The sequence below is a fragment of the Terrapene carolina genome, unplaced genomic scaffold, assembly GCF_002925995.2.
Source record: "Terrapene carolina triunguis isolate 2854851 unplaced genomic scaffold, T_m_triunguis-2.0 Scaffold68, whole genome shotgun sequence".
NCBI lineage: Eukaryota > Metazoa > Chordata > Testudines > Emydidae > Terrapene > Terrapene triunguis.
The window spans coordinates 25710082-25734514 of record NW_020664419.1 but is presented as its reverse complement, the minus strand read 5'-3'; the positions used below and the strand labels follow the sequence as shown (position 1 = coordinate 25734514).

Sequence of the window (24433 nt, the reverse complement as noted above, 5' to 3'; positions counted from 1 at the left end):
TCCACCTGGTTAGGTGGCCTGTAGTAGACTCCTAGCATGACATCACCCTTGTTTTTTACCCCTTTTAGCCTAACCCAGAGACTCTCAACACTTCCATCTCCTATGTCCATCTCTACCTCAGTCCAAGTGTGTACATTTTTAATATATAAGGCAACACCTCCTCCCTTTTTCCCCTGTCTATCCTTCCTGAGCAAGCTGTATCCATCCACACCAACATTCCAATCATGTGTATTATCCCACCAAGTTTCAGTGATGCCAACAATGTCATAGTTGTATTTATTTATTAGCACTTCCAGTTCTTCCTGCTTATTACCCATACTTCTCGCATTTGTATATAGGATAAATGGGTGAAACTGAATGGCCTGGTATGTACAGGTAATCAGCAATGTTCCCTCCAATTTTTCCCACCACTGTGCAGAATGAATTTTGTTATGTGCACCAATATGGTGCACATAACAAAATTCATATGGTGGGGAGGGCTAAGGGGTTCGGACTGTGGGTGGGGGCTCAGGGCTGGAGCAGAGGGTTGGGTTATGGGGGAGGGGGTGAGGGCTCTGGCTGGGGGTGCCGGCTGTGTGGTGGGGCCAGGGATGAGGGGCTCAGGGCTGGGGCAGAGGGTTGGGGTGCGGTGTCTGCCTGGGGTGGGGCTGGAGATAAGGGGTTTGTGGTTCAGCTGGGCTTCCCAGACCGATAGTGGAGAGAGAGAGAGAGAGAGAGAGAGAGAGAGAGAGAGAGAGAGAGAGAGAGAGAGAGACTTCCCCCCCCCTCAGCTCTCTCTCTCCCCCTGCAGCAGCACCTGGGCTTGGGGGGCGTGGGGGGAAGGTTCCTCTCTCCACCATGGCAGGTCCAGGCCAGGCTGGGTCAGGGTTGGGGGAGGGGCGCCTCTCCCCCAGTTGCAGCAAGTTCCACTCTGGGCTGGGTCGGGGCCAAGGCAGGTCCGGGGCTTGGGGAGAGGCATTAAGTGCAGCCCTGAGCTCCTGCACTGCACTTAATAGGCAGGCAGTTTAGTGGGAATTTAGGTAGTCAGACTAGATGATTAATGGTCCCTTTTGGCCTTAAATTCTACATTCTAGCTTTTTTACCCGAGGAAAACAAAATCGCTAAAATATCAAAATCCCAATTCCTATTAAACAAATGGCACACGAAGTATTTCACATACACCTCTACCCCGATAGAACGCGGTCCTCGGAAGCCAAAAAAATCTCACCGTGTTATAGGTGAGACCGCGTTATACCAGGGTAGGGAGAGGAACCACTCCCCGCCCCAGCTCCCTGCCGCTCTGCCTCCCCCTCCTCCCTGAGCGGGACTACGCTTCTCCCTCCCTCCCTTCCAGGCTTGCCGCGCCAATCAGCTGTTTGGCCCGGCAAGCCTGGAAAGGGGGGGGGAGGGGGGGGGAGAGAAGCAGAGCGGTGGTGGTGCGCTCAGGGGAGGAGGCAGAGATGAGCTGGAGCAGGGATCGGTTCCTCTGCGCCCCCCGTTACTTGCTGCGGCCCTCCCCGGGGCCCCCCCACCCCAGCTCACCTCCACTCCGCTTCTCCTACAGTGTGTAGTCCTTACTCGAGCAGGTACTCACAGTAGGGAGAACTATGTTCTCTGTTATTTGCAGGATTGGGCACTAGGTCACTAGTGCAAACCCCACTTAGGTAGTAGTGACCGAAAGTCACCATCTGTGATGATTTAGTAGGCTTGTGTATTGGTGGCCTTAGTCCAGGTCCCAGTGGGCAGATGTCCACATCACAAAGCCTGCCAAGCCTTGGCAAGTTCACAAGGCAAGTACTGAAAGGAGACTGAATTGCCCTTTTGCTCCATTCCATTCAGGTTCATGGCCCACTATAGAAGTGACTTGCATTTTGCTGCCCATGCTGCACCGATTTTATAGTTTTATAGACAAGATGCTATAGTCTACATGGCCATCAACTTGACATCTAGTACAAACACCAAACTGAGTGTTAAAAAGAAATTCAGAGGCAGAGCAACAATCTCCTTGGCAAGTTATTTATCTAAGAGAATTGCCGGTAAGTACTTTTAACTATACTGCATTTGAGGCACTGTGGAATTTTCACTGTTAGCAAGGAGAGTTCATCTGCACATCAAGGGGCGTAAATGTGGGGCCCAAAAGCATTGCTGAGGACCCCTTGGGGTATGTGCTCAGGCAGATTTCATAAGAGATCAAACTTGTACTTCATTTTTCTGTTCTGCTTGGCTGAAATAACATGCATGATGGCAACAGTTTTGCACTCTGTCTTGGCTTTTAATAGCATCATCACCACAGCACAGGTGAAGCAGCAAAAGCAGAAAAAAATATACAGGAAAGTGGAGAAATAAAGACTAAGGACTGGTCTACACTAGAAAGTTAGGCTGATCCAGCTATGTTGCTCAGGGACATGAAAAATTCATACTCCCGACAGACATCGTTTAACTGACCTTATCCCTGGTGTAGACAGCGCTAAATTGATGGAAGAATTATTCTGTCAACCTAGCAAGTGCCTCTCAGAGAGGTGGATTTTACTACAGCAATGGAAGAACCCCTTGCCGCTGTAGCATATCTAGTGTAGATACAATTTAGGATTATGCAGTCGAACATGTAAACAGGCACATGCAAGATCTAGTGTTCATGTGTACTTTTCATAGTCTTGTTCAGTACCTCAGGGAGTCACTCATGAGAGTGAAGTAACACAAGACTTGATCTTCCCATGCTACCTCTGTTCCTGAAAGTACCATGAAGAGAGTATATCTTACATTGTTTTACCTAGTAAGTAGTTCCTGGGGGAGGAGAAAGGGAATTCCATGTGAGACTGAGACTGAACCCAGCAATTCATGTTTACTTGAGTTTTGGGTATTGATTTAAACACATTAATGCAGATTCCAAACATATATCCTTAGAAAAAACACTATTCTTGGGATAGAAGTACTAATATTGCAATAATGCCTGAAGTTTTCAGGCATCAGATACAGTAGAACCTCAGAGTTACAAACTGACTGGTCAACCACACACCTCATTTAGAACCGGAGGTACACAATCAGGCACAAACAAACAGAGTCGTCCGTGTCCCTCCCCCCACCCCCAAAAAATACAGTACAGTACTGTGTTAAACGTAAACTAATAAAACTGTTTGTTCTTGTTTCATTTAAATTAATATGGTTAAAAGCAGCATTTTTCTTCTGCATAGTAGTTTCAAAGCTGTATTAAGTTAATGTTCAGTTGTAAACGTTTGAAAGAACAACCATTAAATTTTGTTCAGAGTTACAAACATTTCAGACTTACAACCAACCTCCATTCCCAAGGCATTAACTCTGAGGTTCTACTGTACTCACATTGGTAACTAATCCCTCCATTTTACAGTCACTGTCCTTAAAACCAGGCACCATTTATCTCTATCATCCACTCTCTCACACGTGGTAGTGTGCACACACACACACACAGTTAATAAGAGTTTTGACAGCAGGACCTACATTTTGATTAGCAGTTATACAGCCCCGATCACTGTACTATCGGAATCTCAAACCATTAATGTACTTACCCTCCACACCCCCCATGAGGTAGAGAATTATTTTATCCCCATTTAACAGTCCAGTACCTTAAAAGCAAAAGGATTTCTTTCCTCCCAGATAAATCTGATTTGTCACCAATGACAAAACACTACAGACATTCTTATATTGCTCCAATATCTCTGCCACCTTAGGTACAGTTCGGAGTTCCATATTAGTCATAAGCAGGGCCAAAAACAAAAGGCTTTTATTTTTAACTAGAAACTGCTAAACCCTAGAACAGGGGATCTCAAAGTGAGGGTCGGGACCCCTCAGGGGGTTGTGAGGTTATTACGGGGGGGCCCGAGCTGTCAGCCTCCACCCCAAAGCCCACATTGCCTCCAGCATTTATAATGATGCTAAATATATAAAAAAGTGTTTTTAATTAATGGGGGGGGGGGGGGGAAATCGCACTCAGGCTTGCTGTGTGAAATGGGACACCAGTACAAAAGTTTGAGAACCACTAGAAGGAAAATCAGAGTAGCTTTCTTGCATTTATATAGTCAGTATGGAAAGAAACTCTCTTACATAGACCAATTACAGCGAAGTGCCTTTTTTGAGAACACTGAGCTGCCGGAACATAAGCACACACCAGAGTGCTTTACAGCCTAGAAAGTCTAATGGGAAGAGGTATATTCTTAACTTTATATGCAGAATGACTCAATTCCCTGTATAGAAAAAAAAAAAAAAAAAAAAAAGACATCCTTTCTGATGTACTTTTCCTGCCCAAAGCAATGCATAGCTATTGATTTCCATGTAATTTAAAGAGGACACAGAACTAAACTCTTGCATACAACTTTGGGGAAAAATCCACAACCCAAATTCCTGTCTAAATTATGTGACATGCTTTAAAGAAATAGCATGACATCAGATAGAATATCGTTACTTAAAAGCCAGATAATGTGTTGATAAACTCACAGCTATTATATTTCATCAGCAACATTACATGAAAAATACAAAAATACATGCCTTGCACTGAGCAAGCTAACCTGGTTTAATGTAAGGTTGCCAGCAGCCTTTAAGTAAATGGGATAGAGAAGAGACAGCCACTGGACATACAGGTACAGCAGGAATTGGTGTGGATGAGCTAGAACACCAACACTGAACTAGTGTCCCAGCAAGTAGTCAGAGAGCATCATTTCAAATTTCAGATAACATGTAAGAACAAAGACCACAAGTGGTTAATAAAGATAATACAGCATATTTCTTAATAAAAGGAGTGAGAGTTCTGATGTCCAGGCCCAACTTCAATTCTGGAAACTTGTCTTTACATAAAATTCCCCTTGCAATTTACATTATACACAGTGGCCAAAATTTTTAAGAGTAACTAGTGATTTTGGGTGACTATTTGTGGACCTTAAAAGTGGGTTGATTTTCAGAAGACAGATGTTTATCTTTTTCTGAAAAGTCACTCTTTTTTAAAAGGTGTCTCAGTCTGGGGACCCATAAACAGAGGTGTCCAAAAGCACTAGTAACTTTTGAAAGTCTTGACCTGTGTCCTTCACCTCCCTTCCTCAGCTGCTGCATAGTGTTAAACAGGCCTTGTGTTTCACAACAAAGGCTGCTGCATTTCAGTGGAGAATGAAAAAGTGACACCCCACCACCACCACCTCCTCCCTCACAAGGTCACTGCAATTTTTAATGGCCAGATTTTCCACAAGTGCTCAGTACCTCTTATTATTCTGAACGGGAATAGGGCACTTTTTAGATCTGGGCACTGCTGTTTAAACTGAGAGACTCAAAAAGCTTTAAAGGCGTATAGCAGTTTCAAGTCGATGCATTATGGCTCACATAGCGATTTATGCCTTATACCCCTCTGCTGTCTCTTGTGAGTACACCCTTCCTAGTAAGAGAGTGTGGGTCTCCACTTCACTCAAGTAAGAGTCCTGCAACTCTGCTACTCTTAGACCTCCTCCCATATTCACCATGGCTCCTTTAGCAGAGCCAATTTGGCTTGGCTCCCTGCAGGAGTCTTAGAGGAGGAAGGAGGAGGGAGGGAGGGGGGGAGAGAGAGAGAGAGAGCGCGTGCTTTGTTACCAGAAAGCATATGCAGCAACACAGTGCAGCTTTTTCAAAACAAAAGGTTTATGTATTACTCAACAGGAATACAGTAGTTAGAGAAATGGATTAAAATAACAAGGCGGCCTGAATACATGCATCTTACCTAAACCTCATGCAAGTTTTGGCTAAGTTCCACTCAGCCTAGAGACCCCTACTCCTGGGCTGGGAGAGAAACAGCCAGCCACAGCAGCATTCTCTAAGTGTCTGTCAATCTCACCTCCAGCACTGCTTCCTACTCACCCCAATTTCTCAATCTTTAATGGTTTAGATGCTAGGTTTGGGCCTGGGACAAATAAACCTTTTGACCTAGCAGGAGCTAGGCAGATAGGTATCTCCTAATTAACTGTTCCCCCCTTGTTCTGCTGCTGTTCTCTCTAGAGGTATCTTCCCTTGTCAATGTTTCATTTGTTTTCCCCTAACAACCTCCTGTGATTAAACTCGATGCAGTCAGACAGAATAATATCAAGCAAGTAAATTAAGGGACAAATGTATTCACAGAAATACAAAAGTCTCCCACATTCTCCACAGTGTGTTAGTTTGTTGAGGGAGTCTTGGTTAACCTTCTGCTACGACTTAACTGCCCCTAAAAATCCGAGCAGGTGTTGCTAAGTATCATTGTCCTTCCTTTCCTGTGCTAACTACATCCATAGACCTCTGGGCCCACAAAAGCCAGGGGAAGCAAGAGTGGACAGCATGAATAAAGAAACACCACATTTGAATACAACTTTATACTTCCATGACATAGATAGCAGTGGACCGTTGGAGTAAATAGGCTTAAAGTCCACAAACAAAAAGGAAGAACTGAAGTGAAGTTACAAAAATATGAGCATGTTCAAAACTGTGCACCTTTTATTTGCTTTCTTAATCCTGAAATATTACTTCCAAAAACATAAAATCAGGAGAATAGCATTAATAGCTACCATGTTCCATTATTTTTTTAAATCTGATAATAGCTTTAAAAATGTAGCCAGATTGAATACTTACAGGGTCTCTCAGTTCGTCATTCTCTCTGAGTGACGTTCGAGGTATTTTCACTGGGATTTCATCTCCACATTCAGTATCTGAAGCATTTGGAGACTCTGCTAAATCAAGGAACTCATCTCTCTTGTGACCTCTGAACCTTATTTTGTCTAACCTCTTTAGCATGTTCAGCACTGCACTTTTCTGCTTTACCTTAACATGACGGTTGGTGTCCCTGCAAGAAACAAAAGAAAACGATATGGTGAAGATTAAAACATTTGTAGTATGCCTGAATACAAACATTCTAATTACAGAGAGTGCTTTCAATCATTTTTCAAGTCCTTTCTGGTTAAACAGTTATTTATAGAAGGAAAATGTAACACAGCTTAGCGTTCAAAGAAGCACTTATTTTCAAGTATGACAATGAGCAGATTCTGTTTCTAATGGCTGATAATTGATGGTGACCTTTCCCACTAGGTAACAACCTGCTACCTCAAGTGACCCACAAAGGGTTTTGTTTGTTTGTTTCATTTGGACTTTCTGCTTTTTTATTAAAAGTCTATTCTGAGGGTAAATTCACACACACACACTTCCGGACTTCTGCAACATCTAATCAACTCCACTGAATAGCTGAGATCACATTTTTCAAGAGACTTACAAATCATAGCAAGAAATTGGTAGCTTAGAGGCCAGCACATTGCCAAAGTATTACTCAAGGACTTGCATAGATACTGCACAGAATTTACTAAGAAAGCTACTAGACGCCCAACTGAAATCAAAGAGCTCATCAAAATTAAGAGTATTCAACAGAAGCAGTGACCTACATTCAATCTGTGCAAGCAGTCATTAGATCCATCTCCAAAACCACCACTGCTCGCTGATCCATGCAGAATTCTAGAGAAACAAGGCCTTGCTAAGAGACCTTCTCTCTTGCTTCTCCGGGAGTGGGGGGGAGGGAGGGTAAATTACTCAAACCATTATTTTTTAAAAAGACTTTATTTCATGAAGAAAAGCACTGAAAAAAATGGAACTGAGCAAGATATATAGCTAAGAGTTTTCTATAAATGGAATGTTTGGACACCATATTAATATTTGCAGAATTTGTGAACTCAGTCTTTCATCAAAGACAAAGTAAGTTAGTTACCATCCATAACATCCCTACAGCTAATGTCTGTTAATTTTTCCACCTGCATTTTAAAATATAATGCCTGAGGTTTAGCTGCTTTGCCTTCCAGTTTGTATCCAGGCTAAATCCACCCATTACACACAAGATATTTTCTGGGGCGGAGGGGTTGATTTTTGAGGGAGCACAGTTTAATTCTTAAAACAGATTCAATTATTTGAGGCAGAAAAGCATTTGACTTCAAAAGCTTCTTTTGAACAGGATGCAGCTTAACTCACAAAGCTGAAAGCAAGCATATTTGCTGTTTATTGAAAGACTTGAGCAGGGCAGACTTGCTGGCCCACTCCTCTTTATACCATACAGAAGCCTGAATGTTCCCTCCCTATCCTCAGGAAAATGAACCTCCCCTCTTCAAAATCTCCTGTCATGACTGGAGCCCTCCACACACACTTCTCATGCAGAGTGCCTAATACAAGTTAGTCTTCCTTGCTATCCAACGAGTTTTCCCTTACCTGCCTTGCCCCTGCTGTCACCCTCAGCAATGATACACTGCTTGTTCTATTCTTCTTCAGCCTCATATTCCAACACAATGTTGGATAATATTGGGAATACAGATAGGAGAAAAAGAGTCCAGCAGAGGCCCCTCTTCAAGTTCCAGCAGCCTGAAACAATCATTTGCTTTCCCAGCATAGCATCTCATCTAAAAGACTGGTCTCTCCAAAGTAGATGTGAAGTCTTAGAAGGCACATAATTTATATCATGGGAAAAATCCTTTTAGTATGTCCACAAGACTATTGACACATTAGAGATATGAATCTGAAAGTGACAAAAGTCCCACAGTAACCCCTTTCCATAGCCTATAAGACATTTACCTATTAAGCAAATATGGGGGGAGGGAAGGGGAGAGGGCACAGCAGAGAAGGGATGTGTAAGAAACCCATGTAACGCGCATTAAAAACATTATCTGTGATTAAAAACAAGACTTTTCCAAGTTAAGACTTACAGGTCAAGAACCTATGCTACACTAGTTTCATTCACATGTTTTGATTCATGGCACACAATGAGTTTAAAGACTGAGTTTTTGACAAAAATATTTTCTTTGCATCTGGTAGTGGCATGATGACAGCTTCCTGTTATTTACATGCAGATTTTTGCATTAGGTATACAATAGAACCTCAGAGTTATGAACAACAGAGTTACAAACTGACCAGTGAACCACACAGCTCATTTGGAACCAGAATTACCTAATCAGGCAGCCACAGAAACAAAAAAAGCAAATACTATGCAGTACAGTACTGTGTTAAATGTAAGCTATTAAAAAATAAAGGGAAAGTTTAAAAAAAGACATGACAAGGTAAGGAAACTATTTCTGTACTTGTTTCTTTTAAATTAATATGGTTAAAAGGCAGCATTTTTCTTCTGCATAGTAAAGTTTCAAAGCTTTATTAAGTCAATGCTCAGTTGTAAACTTTTGAAAGAACAACCACAATGTTTTGTCAGCATTACTAACATTTCAGAGTTACGAACAACCTCCATTCCCGAGGTGTTTGTATCTCTGAGGTTCCACAGGGTCAGATTGCTTAATTTGCCACTGTAATTGATATGCCAACCTTTAATTGTGTTATTACCACCTGTAGTTTTGAAAATGCAAGACATTTTAGAAGTAAAATACTAACAAACTTGCTCTGCTGATCAAAACAAGTCTTCAATTTAAATTTTAGCTCAAAAATAGGCTACTACAAGATATGAACATTGGCAGGGACCAAAACAGCTCATCAGGCTGATCATTAAAAAGGAAAGGAAATAGTTCTTAGTCATCTTCCGTTCAATTTTTCAGAAAAGAGGTTACTGGTCAGAAGTATGGTTTTCTTCAATTATAAACTGAAAAGGGTAATACAAATTAAAGCAGCATTTTTTCTAGTACAGGTCTGAAAACTATTGAGAACTCCCAACTTCTGGTTCTGTAATATTGCTTATGGCTACAACCTTCTTCACAATTTATTCCTTTAAGAAAACTATGTTTGCAACACTAAGACAAAAGTAAACTCCGTTTTTATACAAATGTGCATTTTCTGATTACAACACACCTAGTGTCATACTTCTGCAACTAGCTGCTAAAAAAGTGAAGGCCAACAAACATGGCAACACTTAGGTAGACTCCCCAGATCATCATCATGAATTAGTTTCTCACAGCTTTGGATATCCCAAACTACAAAATTAAGTAAGCTTCAGACTGAAAACAAGTCTTCTGCTTAACACTTCAGCAATATTTATAAAAATGGGAGCAAAGGTTAGAATTAGATTTACTAGTAAATTACAGCTACATTGCAAACATGCACAATAAACCCCCACCCTACCCCCAAAAGATTTGCCATGCATGTCCCAATCTCCACTAGCTCAACTGTCAATTTCATACTGCTTCTAGCCATTTTTCCTCACTAGGGAGTGTCAAAATTGACAGCTGGATTGTGTATGCATGACTATAGGAAAATAACCCCCTTCTCAAAAAAACAAAAAACAAAACAAAAAAGCACCACCACACACAGTAGCAAGCCAGAAATATCTGCTAATATTGAGTTTCAGATTTATTAGCTTTAACACACAAAAAAGCCATTCCTACAAACACATTTTGAAAAAAAAAGTCCTCAAAACCAAACATGTAGAGCAATATTTTCCCTGCAACAATATCGTTTAAATAGCTTCCCTCCCTCCACCCCTTCCCTCTTGCGAAGTTAATTCTGGTAACAGGAAACAGATTACACTGCCCATCACATTTCCACAGCATGACAAAAGGAGTTAAACTCACAATTCTAGTGGCTTATGAGATTTATGAGCTTAACTATCACATTGTTTTGAAATTGTGTCCATTAGATGTTCTTTTATTTACATTCTCATGGTCAAGAACATCTGCGTGGTCCAGCAACTAAATTATAATACTATGTAATGAATGGTTTTGTTTTTAACCCATTTCTAATTTCTTACCAAGTACCTATAATTCCAAAAACAGGTAACTAGTTCAGCACTGGCTCTGTGGTGAAACATTCCTCCTTACAATTTCAATAGACTAGTCTTAGAACATAAGCCCTAGGGGAAAAAAGCACATTGTAAAATAAAAGTGGCAGATTGTGTCATTTACATGAAAAGAGTGTTCACAATACTGTGCTGCAGATGACTCAGTTTGAAGACCTCAGCTGTCCTCAAGTGATGAAATTAATAGAGAGCAATAGACTTCTGAATCACACTCAGCATAGTATGGGGTTTTGAGTTTTTGTTTTGTTTATATATAATCAGCTTACGTTACTGCATATTTCAGTATTCTCCCAGGGCACAATACAGCACACGAGCAGCAGCTGCTCCAATGGCGGTATCAGTACAGCTCTGTCATGCTTGGTCCAGCTAATGTGCATATTTGGAATTACCACCTCTACAGTATAACTGGGGGGATGGAAATTTTCTATCGTAGTACAAAGAAGAGACTACAAATATGAAGAAAAAATTTTGTAGAAGTTTTTAATTTTGGTACGGAGACACTAGAAAATTGCTATATTTGTCAATTACACTCCCATTCTCCTTCGCCTATTCCCAGCACACTTCCATACCCAAAACTGTACTACTTATGGAAAGATCATAAAAATATTAGCCAAACTGGGGATCTAAAGTCACATTCAATAGCTTGATTTTCAGGAATAAATGAGCATGCACAAAGCCTGAAGTCAATGGGAGTTATAACAGCTCTGCACCTTTGATGGGGTGGCAGCAGGTTAAGGGGAAAAGAATCATGCCATTCATATTTAAGTGATTAAAATTAGGTTCCATAGCTACATTTCACCACCCAGCTTTAAAAATTTTAGCCCTTAATTCTATCTTACACTGCAGTGACAAATGTTCCTGATGCTTTGCATCATACAGTAGGATAGTTACTTTATTATCACAGCATTGCCACTAAAAGTTTCAAGCTATTCTGATTTTCCTGTCTTTTTTTTTTTTTTTTTTTAATTGCCATTGCAAGATAAACAGAGGTTAAATCTTTGAAGGCATCAGAATTGTAAGAATCAAGCTGCAGGACACTTCATTTTTCAGAACATTCAACAAGAGACTTTGGGAATAGCAAGAAGCTTTCAAAGAGATGCAATTTGAATTAACTAGTTAAAAAAAAAATCCAACTTCTGATCCTGCACCCTTTAAATAAGGGGTCTTAAGACTTCCCTGAACTTCTCCATTAAAAAAATGTTGTTTATGTAAGGGTTCTTCCTGCTTCCCTATAAAGGAACTTTTCAGCAAGAAACTGTTGGCTGGCTCAAGAAAGAAGAGAACCTGCCCCAGGCATCTTAATAGGGTATTAATTGCAAGACACACTGCTGCGGGGAACCCATCACTACTAAAGCAAGCACAGCATGCGGCAGCAAGAGAAGAACACAGCGAGTCTGGCAGATTTAACCCACACATTGGAGTATGTACTGGGGAACCCCCTGCTGACATCCCTGCCTTTCCATTAAAGAGAGACATCTTCTATTCCTGAGGGAGAGGGAACACCTGCTGCCACTCCTGAAGTACAAAAATGGCATCCTCCCTCCTCCCACCACCTCTCTATATGGTGAGAGAGGGCCACAGAATGGAGGCAGAGCCATGTGTGCATATGGCTTCAGATTACCTTAATCCAGCCCTGGGAGGATTATAGATTTCCATTATTTTTCCTTGCACCTCCTTTCTGGCTACCATTGCTTTTTGGCCATGGGGAATCTTAAAATCAGAGGCACAGCATGATCTAGTGGATCAGACTGAGGGTCAAGAGCTCTGCCTAACTCTGCCACTGGCAATACGAGTGACTTGCCCAAGGCAACATAACTCAGTTTCCCCAAGCCATAAAATTGAGTAGGGAAGGGGAAATACAGGAACTGAAGATTGTGAGCATTATTGTTTTTTACTGATCTCCAAAACTGGAGAGTATTCTTGGTTAGTTTCACACCTGTGCAAAGAGTGTACTTCCTATACCTCTCAAACCCAGCATTAAAGGACATTAAAAGGGTTCGGTGCCTGTGTGGGCCTTTTGCACCAGAATTTCACTGTGTGCATTGTGACCAAATAAAGTAGAGACAGTGTCCCAGAATGAAAGGTGTTGAAAATAAATTTTCCTTTTACCATGACTCAGTTTCCACCCAAGCATTCCTTTACTAATCCGAAGGCCACTTAATGTTGGTTACATCCAAAATACAAATATAAGCACATACACACACACACCTATATTCTATACCCTAGCAACAACAATTATAAACATTGGCCAAAATACTTAAAACAGGTTCAGTCCCAAGAGACACCCTCCCATTATGGTGTGACTCCAGATGGGTAAGGAACTCTGACAAAGAAACCCCTAAAAAAAATTGATTTTATACATTTTAACAAACAAGTAATGTTATTGCTGGTTATTGGTCTTCAGTCAAAGACAAAAGGGGAGTATTAGGGCTGAACTCTGCAGCTGGTACTCAATTAACCATGTTTTCTAGATTTCTATACTTTATCCCAGACCTTCAATAAGATAACATTGGTATTTCCAGGGTCATTACAAATGTAACAAACGACTCTTCTTTCCTGATCTTATTTTTTTGGTCACAAAAAGCGTATCAAAGGTTGTGAGGTACTGAACTTTTTTCTAAAACCACAATCTAAACTTAAAAAAAAAAAAAAAAATCTTGCTCCCCACTCACCCTCTAGAGACACTGATTATAAACATACCTCAGCTCTAGGGAAAAAGAAGCTTAAACATGAGATAGTTCTGGCAAAAATATTTTAAACAGATTTGATTCGTTAAACCTCTCACAGGATGACTAACAAGAGTTTGTTGGAAGAGAGTGACCACTTCCTTATGCACTTTGACAAATTGCTCAGAGAGGAGGGCAGGCAATGGTGATTCAATATGTTGCAAGTTTAATCAGTAACTACAGCCATAATACTGTACTGGTTTGTGCTCCAGCTCCGGGCTCCGCTCCAAAGCCCTGCTAAAAATGTAGTCAACCTATGTTAGGTCGACTTACAGCCACCGCAGTAATTATCTGTGGTGATTCATGTCCACACTGCCCTTCTTCAGTAGGTGGTGCACGTCCTCACCAGGAGTGCTTCCACCGACGTAAGGGAAGCAGTGTGGGTGACTGAAAGCCTCAGCTCCAAGCACAGTTCCCCTCCCAGGAGCCAGGCTGCCCCGGGCTCCCCTGAGACTCCCGGGCTCCCCTGAGACTCCTGGCCTCCCCACTGGGAGCCTGGGGGATGCTGGGAGCCGGGCTGTTGCCCCCCCCCCATGTTCCGCACTCCCTACCCCCGGGGTACTACCCCAAGGCTCCCGACTTCCCATTCCCCACTTCCCTGAGGTTCCCCACTCCCTGCTGGAAGCACAGAAGATGCCAGGGCTCTTGCTCCCCACTCTCTGCCAGGAGCACAGCTTCCCACCCTCCCTCTCCCAACACCCTGCGGCTGCCATGCTCCCAGCAGGGAACGGGGAACTGGGAATCTGGGCAACTGTCCAGCTGGGAGCGGGGCAGCACAGCCCGGCTCCAAACAGGCAGCCTCAGAGCAGCACCCAGGCTCCGAAGGGGGAATCGGGACCCGGGGGCAGCCCAGTTCAGAGTGGGGAGCCCACTAGCAGCAGTTACCAGTCACCTCTGCTTGAAGAGCTACTACAGCTACAAAAGAGTGAGATGGGTTTTTATTCCTTTTTGCATGTGAGAATTCTAAATTACCACGGCCAAGTCAGTTACATCTGTTCAAACCCACTGCATTCCATAACTTAGCCTGTAAAATCTTTGTTACTGGTGATATGAAAGAAAGCCAAGCTCTACTTTCAGACTGAGCTTGCAGCGGGGTGTCAGAATAATCTTTTCTGCATTTCTAAAGACAGCACATTTGATATAGAAACTAAGACATAGCCATTTTGGTAGTTCTTTGCAAGGCAGAATTTTGAAGTCTTATTATCCACAGAACAGTTACCCTTTTGCAGAAGCATTGGAATTATCCCTATACATCTGCCTCAACAATGACCAAGAGGATTGAGGCACATTAGCAAATTGCCATTTAGATTCCAACCAAGTCAATTTTGGTTCCCTGCTAATATTAACAAAGTGTGCATGTGGTGGCAGTGGATAAAAAGAGAAATTCATTAGGTTCTGGGAACAGGCCTGGTTTAGAAGGCAAAACCTCTCAGAGTCCAGGTGTTAAAACCTCAAACTGAGGATCTAAATACTGAATGGTATCTTGAAAAACCGGCAGGATCCAGGATTAGCAAAACAGACCTCTAAATACTGGTAAGTCTGGGGAATCACATGCATGTAAGTCAGCAAGGGGTGAAAATTCACCTTCCTGTTCTCATTCACCCCACCTTCCCAAGAAATGCATATGACATAGCACAAATTGTGCATGCATATGTTTATAGGAAGACTTCGCAGGATTGAATGAGTCACATACCCCAGCACCCACACATGGGATTGTCACATTTTAGCATGCAGTAAATTTTTCAGACAACTTATCAAAAGGTGTGAAAACAGAAGAGCTGTAGTACAGCCACAAGAATTAGCTTTTGTGCAGCAGGGTGGATTAAAAAAAAAAGATCGTGTTTTAATTTAAAAAACGATTTTTATTTAAATCGGATTTTTGATGTTTAAAAGAATCTCATTCAAACATCTACTTAACTTAGACTGATCACTGAGTCCCACTGGGTAGCTAGAAAGACAACCGAAGAAGGGAATGTCTTCCTTACAGAAACAATTGATACATCAGGAAATGCACACAGAGCAGAATACTTACAAGTAGCAGCAATAAAAGCTATAACAAACTGAAAAAAAATTCGAATGTCTAGTATGCAGCTTGGTCACAGACAATGCTGCAAACGTATCCAAGATGAGAAGAAATTATTTAGAAGAGAGTCCCAAGCTAACAGCATACAGTTGCAGTGTTCATTTGATTCACCTCCTAGCCAAAGACTTCAGTGTCCCAGAAATAAAGGCTAATGTTGTTGAAATTGCAAAGTACTTCCGTAAAAACCATTTTACAGTAGCTGCTCTGAAAAAACATGGGAGGAACCAAGCTAACTCTCCAACAAGACGTGCAGTGGAACTCAGTAGTGGACTGTTTTGAGCACTATATCAAGAACTGGCCTAATCTGATGACAGTTTGCGAACAAAATAGTGAAAAAATAGATGGCACAGTCACAGCCAAAGTTCTCAACATTGGGCTTAAGAGAAATGTTGAACACGTGCGGAGTACCTTGAAGCCTATTTCTGTAGCCTTGAACAATATGCAGGGAAATCGCTGTTTTATTGCTGATGCTGTTGAAATTAAGAAGGAACTAAGTGAGATCTTAAAAAGAGAACTATGCAAGGACAGAGTTAAATTACAAGCATTAAAAAAAACAAATGGGATAAGCATTATCTCCAGCTCATTTTCTTGCTAATATTCTCAATACTGAGTACCAGGCTCAAACCTTAACTGCTGAAGAAGAAGAGTTGGCTATGACAAGGACATCCAGCAATCATCCCTCCATAATGCCAACTATAATAAACTTCAGAGCTAAGGATGAACCATTCAAGAAATATACGTTTGCTGATGATGTTTTAAAGAAATTCACACCAGTGAACTGGTTGAAGTCACTTAGGCACTTGGATTCAGAGACTGTTGAAGTGATAATCTCACTTTTAACAGCAGTAGCTTCTTCTGCCAGTGTAGAAAGAATATTTTCTTCCTTTGGACTAATTCATTCCAAATTGAGAAAGTGTTTGGGACCTGACAAAGCAGGAAAGCTTGTTTTTCTTTTCCAGATTATGAACAAACAGGAAATTGAAGGTTAAGACAACTGAGTTAGCTGCAGAAGCCAATATTTTAAGTTTCTCATGTTCTCAAGTTGACCTTGCTGACAGAGTCTATTTAATTTGTTTTAAAAAATACATATGTTTGATTTAACTATTTAGTTAAACAATTTTAACAAAAAAACAAACCTGATTTTAAAAGATTTGAATATTTATTCATATGCTTGTTTTGTTAAAATATTATGTTTGCTGTTGAAGAAAAAAATCCAGACTACATAACGTTGTTGTTGTAGTTAGAAGCAATTTAAATGTCTGTCTGGTGATGTTCTCCTCCTAATACAGCATGGAAAGGAAATCCTCCAAATATTAATGATTAACCTGTTGAATTGGAGATATTTATGACGCCACTGGGAGGTGAACATTGGTAAATGAAATAACCAAATAATCATTCATTTTCTGATATAGCTGTAAAACTAATCTGAAAAGTTTTCAAAATAAATTACTTTAAAAATGTATAGTGTGTACCTTCAAAAATTGAAACCTACATCTATCTCTGAGTTGTGAAGAATATGTATTAAGGTTATAACAACCAACAAGAATGCACTTTTATGTAGCAATATTGCCAGAAGCTGAATGAGCGACAGGGGATGGATCATTTGAGGATTACCTGTTCTGTTCATTCCCTCTGGGGCACCTGGCACTGGCCACTGTTGGAAGACAGGATACTGGGCTAGACGGACCTATGGTCTGACCCAGTAGGGCCATTCTTATGTTTCTTATGTTAAATCCATGATTAACTAGAGTCTTCCTGACTACTGATTTAAATCATGATTTAAATCAAATCCACTCTGTCGTGCAGTGAAGACAGAGCCCTGCATTCATTAACAACTAGCATTTCTACACTAACTGAATGGGGAAATATTTTAGGAAGATTCTTTCCCTACCCGACCACACACACAATTTTCCATTGAAATTTTCCCCAAACAGCTCTATTAAGTAGATGTTTGTTGAATGAATATCTTTTGCCATCAGAGACGATCTTTCACAAGAAGATCACACATTTCAAGGACAGTAGTAACTATGAACAGAACATTTGCTGTTACCCTGTAACTGCATTGTTCTGCAGTTTGAATGAGATTCTTTTAAACATCAAAAATAAGCTGTACTATAAAAAACATGAAAATGTTATCCAAACAGTAATTGAAGAGACATGTTATTTATCATATTTAATTAAATAAAAGCACAGCTTAAAGTATTACAGAATTTGTTGCCTAGATATGCCTATGATGGGCACTTATCTGCTGCAGTTTCAATTTCTCAGCAAGTACCTTAACTAGTTTATGTATCACTTCTAGCCACTTTCTTTCAGTTTCTTTTTAATGAGAAAAGAAAAACTGAAGACTCATACATTTCTGGTACACAGGTCAAAGAGACCTCCAAGAATATGTATCATCATCATCATACAGGCTATTACCATCTATAATCCTGGTTAATAGTATCATTGGCTTACAAAAACATGGTCTAGGACAGTATAATCCAAGAAAAGAAACATTTCTATTGTATAACTTTATAGTTAACCAACACTTTCGGTAAATCAAGAGCATTGCGCAAGGGGGACGGGGGTGGACAGTATATCCATTCTTCAAGGAGCCAATGATGTAACAGTGTCCATTTTGGGGGGAGGGGGAAGTTTGGATGGAAAAAATAATACTTGTGTAACTATTGAAGATGCTCCTGCAATGAGGGGGGAGGGGTAGGAGGGGATGTAGTGTTCTACTTTCTTACCACACCAATTGCTAAGTGAAGCACTACAGAGCATTTGACAGGTTCACACCAGCAGCCTGTAATAAGGACACCTTGTGTCAAAGAATGCTGTGTTGCAAGATACACAGAACAAGGATTTCCCCAGTTGTGAGCAAGTCAAAGGAGGCCAAGGGAGTTAAGTATCATACACACCATGTCCCATTTCAGTCCTCTTTAGTTCCCTCTGTATCACAGTCCTCGCTGTGAGCAGCGTCATAGTAGCGTCATCTGGCTGCTGCTATTTGATCCCAAAAATATAACTATTTCCCATCAAAATGATGGAGTTTTGCTGCAAAGGCGGTGCACAAAATTTCTTTTTCAAAATAGCAAAATCCTCTCTCCTAGCCCATGTGGCTAGTCAGGGATATGGGAGAGGGGCGTTAAACAATTTTGCCCCTTTACATTGTATTTATATTATATGTGGTAAGAAAAATCTTGTCTCAATCACTCATATTAGATAAAAAGAACAGGAGTACTTGTGGCACCTTAGAGACTAACAAATTTATTAGAGCATAAGCTTTCGTGGGCTACAGCCCACTTCTTCGGATGCATATAGAGTGAAACATATATTGAGGAGATATATATACACACATACAGAGAGCATGAACAGGTGGGAGTTGTCTTACCAACTCTGAGAGGCCAATTAAGTTAAGAGAAAAAAAACTTTTGAAGTGATAATCAAGATAGCTCAGTACAGACAGTTTGATAAGAAGTGTGAGAATACTTACAAGGGGAGATAGATTCAATGTTTGTAATGGCTCAGCCATTCCCAGTCCTTATTCAATCCTGAGTTGATCGTATCTAGTTTGCATATCAATTCCAGCTCAGCAGTCTCTCGTTGGAGTCTGTTTTTGAAGTTTTTCTGTTGTAAGATAGCCACCCGCAGGTCTGTCATTGAATGGCCAGACAGGTTAAAGTGTTCTCCCACTGGTTTTTGAGTATTATGATTGGTTCTCCTGATCCCAAAGGACCAAGCCCCAGACCCAGGTCAATATACAAATCAGATCTTACCCACAAATCACGCTGTTGCCAATCCTTTAGAATCTAAAATCTAAAGGTTTATTCATAAAAGGAAAAAGATAGAGATGAGAGCTACAATTGGTTAAACGGAATCAATTACATACAGTAATGGCAAAGTTCTTGGTTCAGGCTTGCAGCGGCGATAGAATAAACTGCAGGTTCAAATCAAGTCTCTGGAATACATCCCTCGCTGGGATGGGTCCTCAGTCCTTTGTTCAAAGCTTCAGCTTGTAGCAAAGTTCCTCCAGAGGTATGAAGCAGGATTGAAGACATCAGGAATCATAATACTCAAAAACCAGTGGGAGAACACTTTAACCTGTCTGGTGCCCTCGCTGTTCAGGAAGGCAATTTTCAGTTCATTTGAGTTTGCTGTCCAAATTTTATGTATCCCTTTCCCCCCATCAAAATCCTCACTTCCATCTTAGCAAGAAAGAGAATCCCTTCAATTTTTATATTTTTTAACAGGAGCAGACAGCAGCAGAGAGACTAATTTTGTTTGGAGTTAGTCAGGGCATTGTTTTTTTTTGGCCAAGGACCAATCTTCTGGACAAGTGTCACCAAATATAGCAGAGGAGGCAGCATAGTGCAATGAGAGGCCCTAGGTTTAAAGTATTATGAGCTTAAAAAACTGAAATCAACATATTTGAAAATGTTGGAAGACATCCAAAAATATTTATAGTAAATTTAAACTGGTATTCTATTATTGTTTAACAGTGTGATTAATCATAATTTTTTTAATCAAGTTAATTTGTTTTGAGTTAATTGCTTGATTTAACTGCAATTAATTGACAGCCCTAATTTAAATTCTATTTAGGAAAACAATGTTGTATCTAGCTTGACAATTTGTGTGCAAAGTTTCAAGCAAATGAAAATAAAACTGGCCAAATTACAAATATATAGGGCTAATGTGTTTTTAAAAAACACTTCTAAACATTGCTGCAGGATCAGCTGAACGTATTTTCCCTTTGAGATTGAAACAACTAGAAAGCTCAAATATTCCATATCCTAGAGCAAGTCTTAAAGCAAACAGGGTCAGATGGAAAAATCCAAGCTCCCTTCCCCCTTTATATTCATTCTCTCACTCACACACAGACACACCCTCTGAAATGAACTCTGACGCAGCTATGTCTGGAAGCAATCTTCCCCCAATAATAGAGTGTAGCATCAGGCATCACCATCTATCTCCCTGGATTTCACTTCTTTCCAGGACACACTGCCACTAGCAATGGTGCTTTAATACACACGTACAAGACTGGCTTTGGAGGGATGGGGTGTTTGGAGATAAGTCTCATAGGCTATTTAGGTCAGGCTTTCAATTTTAAACAAGTTTAGAAATATGGCTATTTGCCATTTGAGGAGCACCACTTCAGATGCTAAGTGAACACAGTACTATACCCATCTCATACTCCTTGATCCACTCTGCTTCTGACATGCTCTATTTTAAATAGGTGTGGCAGAATTCAATTTTTAAAAGTAATTCCAGTGGATAATATTGATGTTTATTTTTACATGCATCTTTTATATTTCTAATAGATTTTAAATTCAGTTAACAAAATTATGGATGTTAAATATTTTTTCTGATTTTTATCAACTTATTTTCACAGTTGTGGGAAATATTGTCTGGACCCCCTTTCCCCCCAGTTAATTAATGACAGACACTGAGATTCAAAAAGTTAAGGCTTTATAACCATTAAAACACCAATTGTCAACATGAACATGGCACACATTAAACAGATTAAAAACTAGCTAACAGATAGGTCTCAAAATCTAATTGTAAACAGGGAATGGTCATCAAACAGGTTTGTTTCCAATGGCGATCTGCAGCGATCAGTTCTTTGCCCCTATGTTATTTAACATTTTTATCAGTGACCTGGAAGAAAACAAAATTCATCACTGAAAGTCTGCAGATGACAAAAATTGAAGGGCATGGTAAATAATGAAGAACACAGGTCACTGATTCAGAGCAATCAGGATTGTTTGGCAAACTGGGCATGAACAATATGCATTTTAATATGACTAAATCTAGGAACAAAGAATGTAGGCCATACTTACAAGATGGGGGAGACTTTATCCTGGGAAGCAGAGACTCTCAAAAGATTTGGGGGGTCATGGTACATAATCAGTTGAACATGAGCTCCCATTGTGGCCAAAAGAGCTAATGTGATCCTAAGATGCATGAACGGGAGAATCTCAAGCAGGAGCAGAGAGGGGTTTTTTACCTCTAATATTTGGCACTAGTGTGACTGCTGCTGGAATACTGTGTCCAGTTTTTGTGCAAACAGTTGAGGAAGGATGTTGATAAATTGAAGAGGATTCAGAGAAGAGCTATGAGAATGATTAAAAGATTAGAAAACATGCCTTACAGTGATAGACTCAGAAAGAGCTCTATCGATTTAGCTTAAAAAAAAGATTAAAGGGTTATTTGATTATAGTATATAAGCACCTATATGGGGAACACATTTTATAATGGGCTCTTTAATCAAGCAGAGAAAGGTATGACACAATCCAATCACTGGAAAATGCAGCTAGAAAAATTCGGACTGGAAATGAGGCGTAAATTTTTAATTATGAGAGTAATTAACCAGTGGGACAGTTTAGCAAGGGTCATGGTGGATTCTCCATCATTGACAATTTTTAAATCAATATTGGATATTTTTCTAAAGATATGCTCTAGGAACTATTTTGGGGGAGTTCTATGGCCTGTGTTATATAAGAGGTCAGACTACGTGATCACAATGGTCCCTTCTGGCCTTGGCATCTATGAAAGACACCACGTCAAAATATACAAATAAGTATCCTTAAGTAAAATCTTAAGTCAGGCAAAGTAAGAAAATGCTTATCTGTATATTTCCATCATCATCATCAATTGAAAAAAAAAAAAAAGTGTTCATTGGTTTGGGTGTGTACAGTGAAATCGATGTTTACTGACACTGAAAAACCTAATCCTTCAAACCCAATTTTAAATAAAACGTTCTCCTGCCCCACAAAAGGAAACAAAACCATCATTAGTGTTATGTAAACTGTCAGATATCTGAAATGTTGCAACAAATTAAGGGAATTCAATTGCTGGTGAATAATCTGGCAATTCTTTGAGACTACATAAATCCTACCTCAGAAGTCTATTAAATTCATACAAAAAGTTTAAGAAATATATAAACCACACCACAACTGAAAACAATTAATCCACTCTTGAGCCTAACCAGAACCAGATCAACCAGTTTTCAAGCAAGCTAAAGGGTGGTTGATATATATGCCTCTAAAACTGGGAGCAGGGCCAAAGTTATAGTAGTCAGAATTTAAGGATGTATTTTTGCTGTGCTAACACTTCAGTTCATACAAGGTCCAAAGGCCAAAGTAGTTTTTATTTATAAACATGCTTCATCTGCCTAAATAGTCAAGAAAGAAAATAATGCAATGCAGGCAAATCAGAAGCCACAGAAAAACATTTTAGCTATATCCATTCTGAGAGCTTAATATATGTAGATGGATAAGGTGTCTCTGCATAGATGCCCCTTGCCGCCAAACAGATCACTCCCCTACCACCGATATTGGGATGTTCTAAATCTTGTGCCACTTCAGCAAAGAGGAACAGAAGATGACAACTCCATCCCCATGGCAGGATCATAAAAGCAACTTCACAAATTAAAACCCAGTGTTTGCACTCCCTATAGAAGAAATTCCCCAAAGAGAGGAAATATTAACATCTTGTATATTCAGAAATTGACATTTGAAGGAGGGAGTAGCTCAGTGGTTTGAGCATTGGCCTGCTAAACCCAGGGTTGAGAGTTCAATCCTTGAGGGGGATCTGGGGCAAAATCAGTACTTGGTCCTGCTAGTGAAGGCAGGGGGCTGGACTCTATGACCTTTCAAGGTCCCTTCCAGTTCTAGGAGATAGGATATCTCCATTTAAAAAAAAAAAAAAAAAAACCAACACTCCAGAGAGCAGTGGAAATAGACAAGCAGTGGCTTTATCGGTTTCTTTGTTATTGTTGCTTTAAGTCAGTAGTTCTTAACCAGAAGTCCGGGGCCCCCTGGGGGGGCCCATGAGCAGGTTTCAGGGGATCCACCAAGCAGGGCCAGTGTTAGACTTGCTGAGGCCCAGGGCAGAAAACCAAAGCCCCACCACATGGGGCTGAAGTCCGGGGCCCTGAGCCCCACCACTTGAGGTGGAAGCTGAACGTAGCTTTGCGGGGGGTATGGAGCCTCAGGCAATTGTTCTGCTTGCTACCCTCTAACAAGGGCTCTGGCTTCTATATGCAGAAAACCAGTTGTGACGACAAAGGTGGGCTGTGGAGTTTTTATAGTATGTTGGGGGGGGGGGCCTCAGAAAGAAAAAGGTTGAGAACCTCTGCTTAAGTAACACAAAACGTGAAGAAACTTCTTCCAAATTGTAATTTATTTGTCCATTGCATTCATGTACTCAACCCCTGAAATGTCTCAGATATCTTGAAATATTTAACGGGACAATCTGTTAAAAAGCATTTGAAAGCCTAACAAACTGTCAGAGTTGAGCTCTGGTTTTAAACAGGCGAGATATCAAGCTGAAGTGCTAGCCATTCCGCTTTATCTGATTACACCAATTTTTCAATAGCATATTGACAGATACACACTTCCCCCCCTCGATCATGCAAATACAGAGGTTAGAACCCAATACATTACAAGACCCTTGAGTACTTGAGAAAAATACCTACACTACAATAACACAAGCAGTTAAGGAACAGCAATTTTTCCACTTGAAGATGAAAACACGACATTTTCCTCAGCTTCATCAGTTGCCTTTTTTACAGATCTCTGATCCCGTCACTAGTGAGACAGAGATCCTACTGAACCCTTTGGGATTATTTTTCCCTTGTATCCATGTGATTTTTCGGTTTTATTAAGTTGCACTTAAAACAACATTTATATGGAGGTTTTAACCATGAGGCAAAAGTCATTTTTCAAACAGTGGCTACATTCTACCTAGTATCAATATTTCACTTACAATAGTGTTTGTTACAACCTTAAGATTTCTTTTTTAATAAACACTTTTGTATTGTAATTAGCAGTTTACAAACTTGTGACTCAAGTTCACTTTCAAACTGAATGAGTTTCTCCAATTTAGGGCATGGCTACACTCGAAACTCCAAAGCACTGCTGCGGCTTTGAAGTGCTA

At 40.4% G+C, this 24433-nt stretch overlaps 1 protein-coding gene across 1 annotated transcript in view; it reads right to left on the bottom strand.

Annotated features, from left to right (window-relative positions):
• GRAMD4 (GRAM domain containing 4) overlaps nt 1-24433 on the bottom strand; it is a 128816-nt gene that overhangs the window by 83719 nt on the left and 20664 nt on the right. The window contains exon 2 of the mRNA XM_029910833.1: nt 6574-6784. Within this exon, the coding sequence (XP_029766693.1) occupies nt 6574-6784 (211 nt within the window). The remainder of the gene's footprint in view (nt 1-6573; nt 6785-24433) is intronic.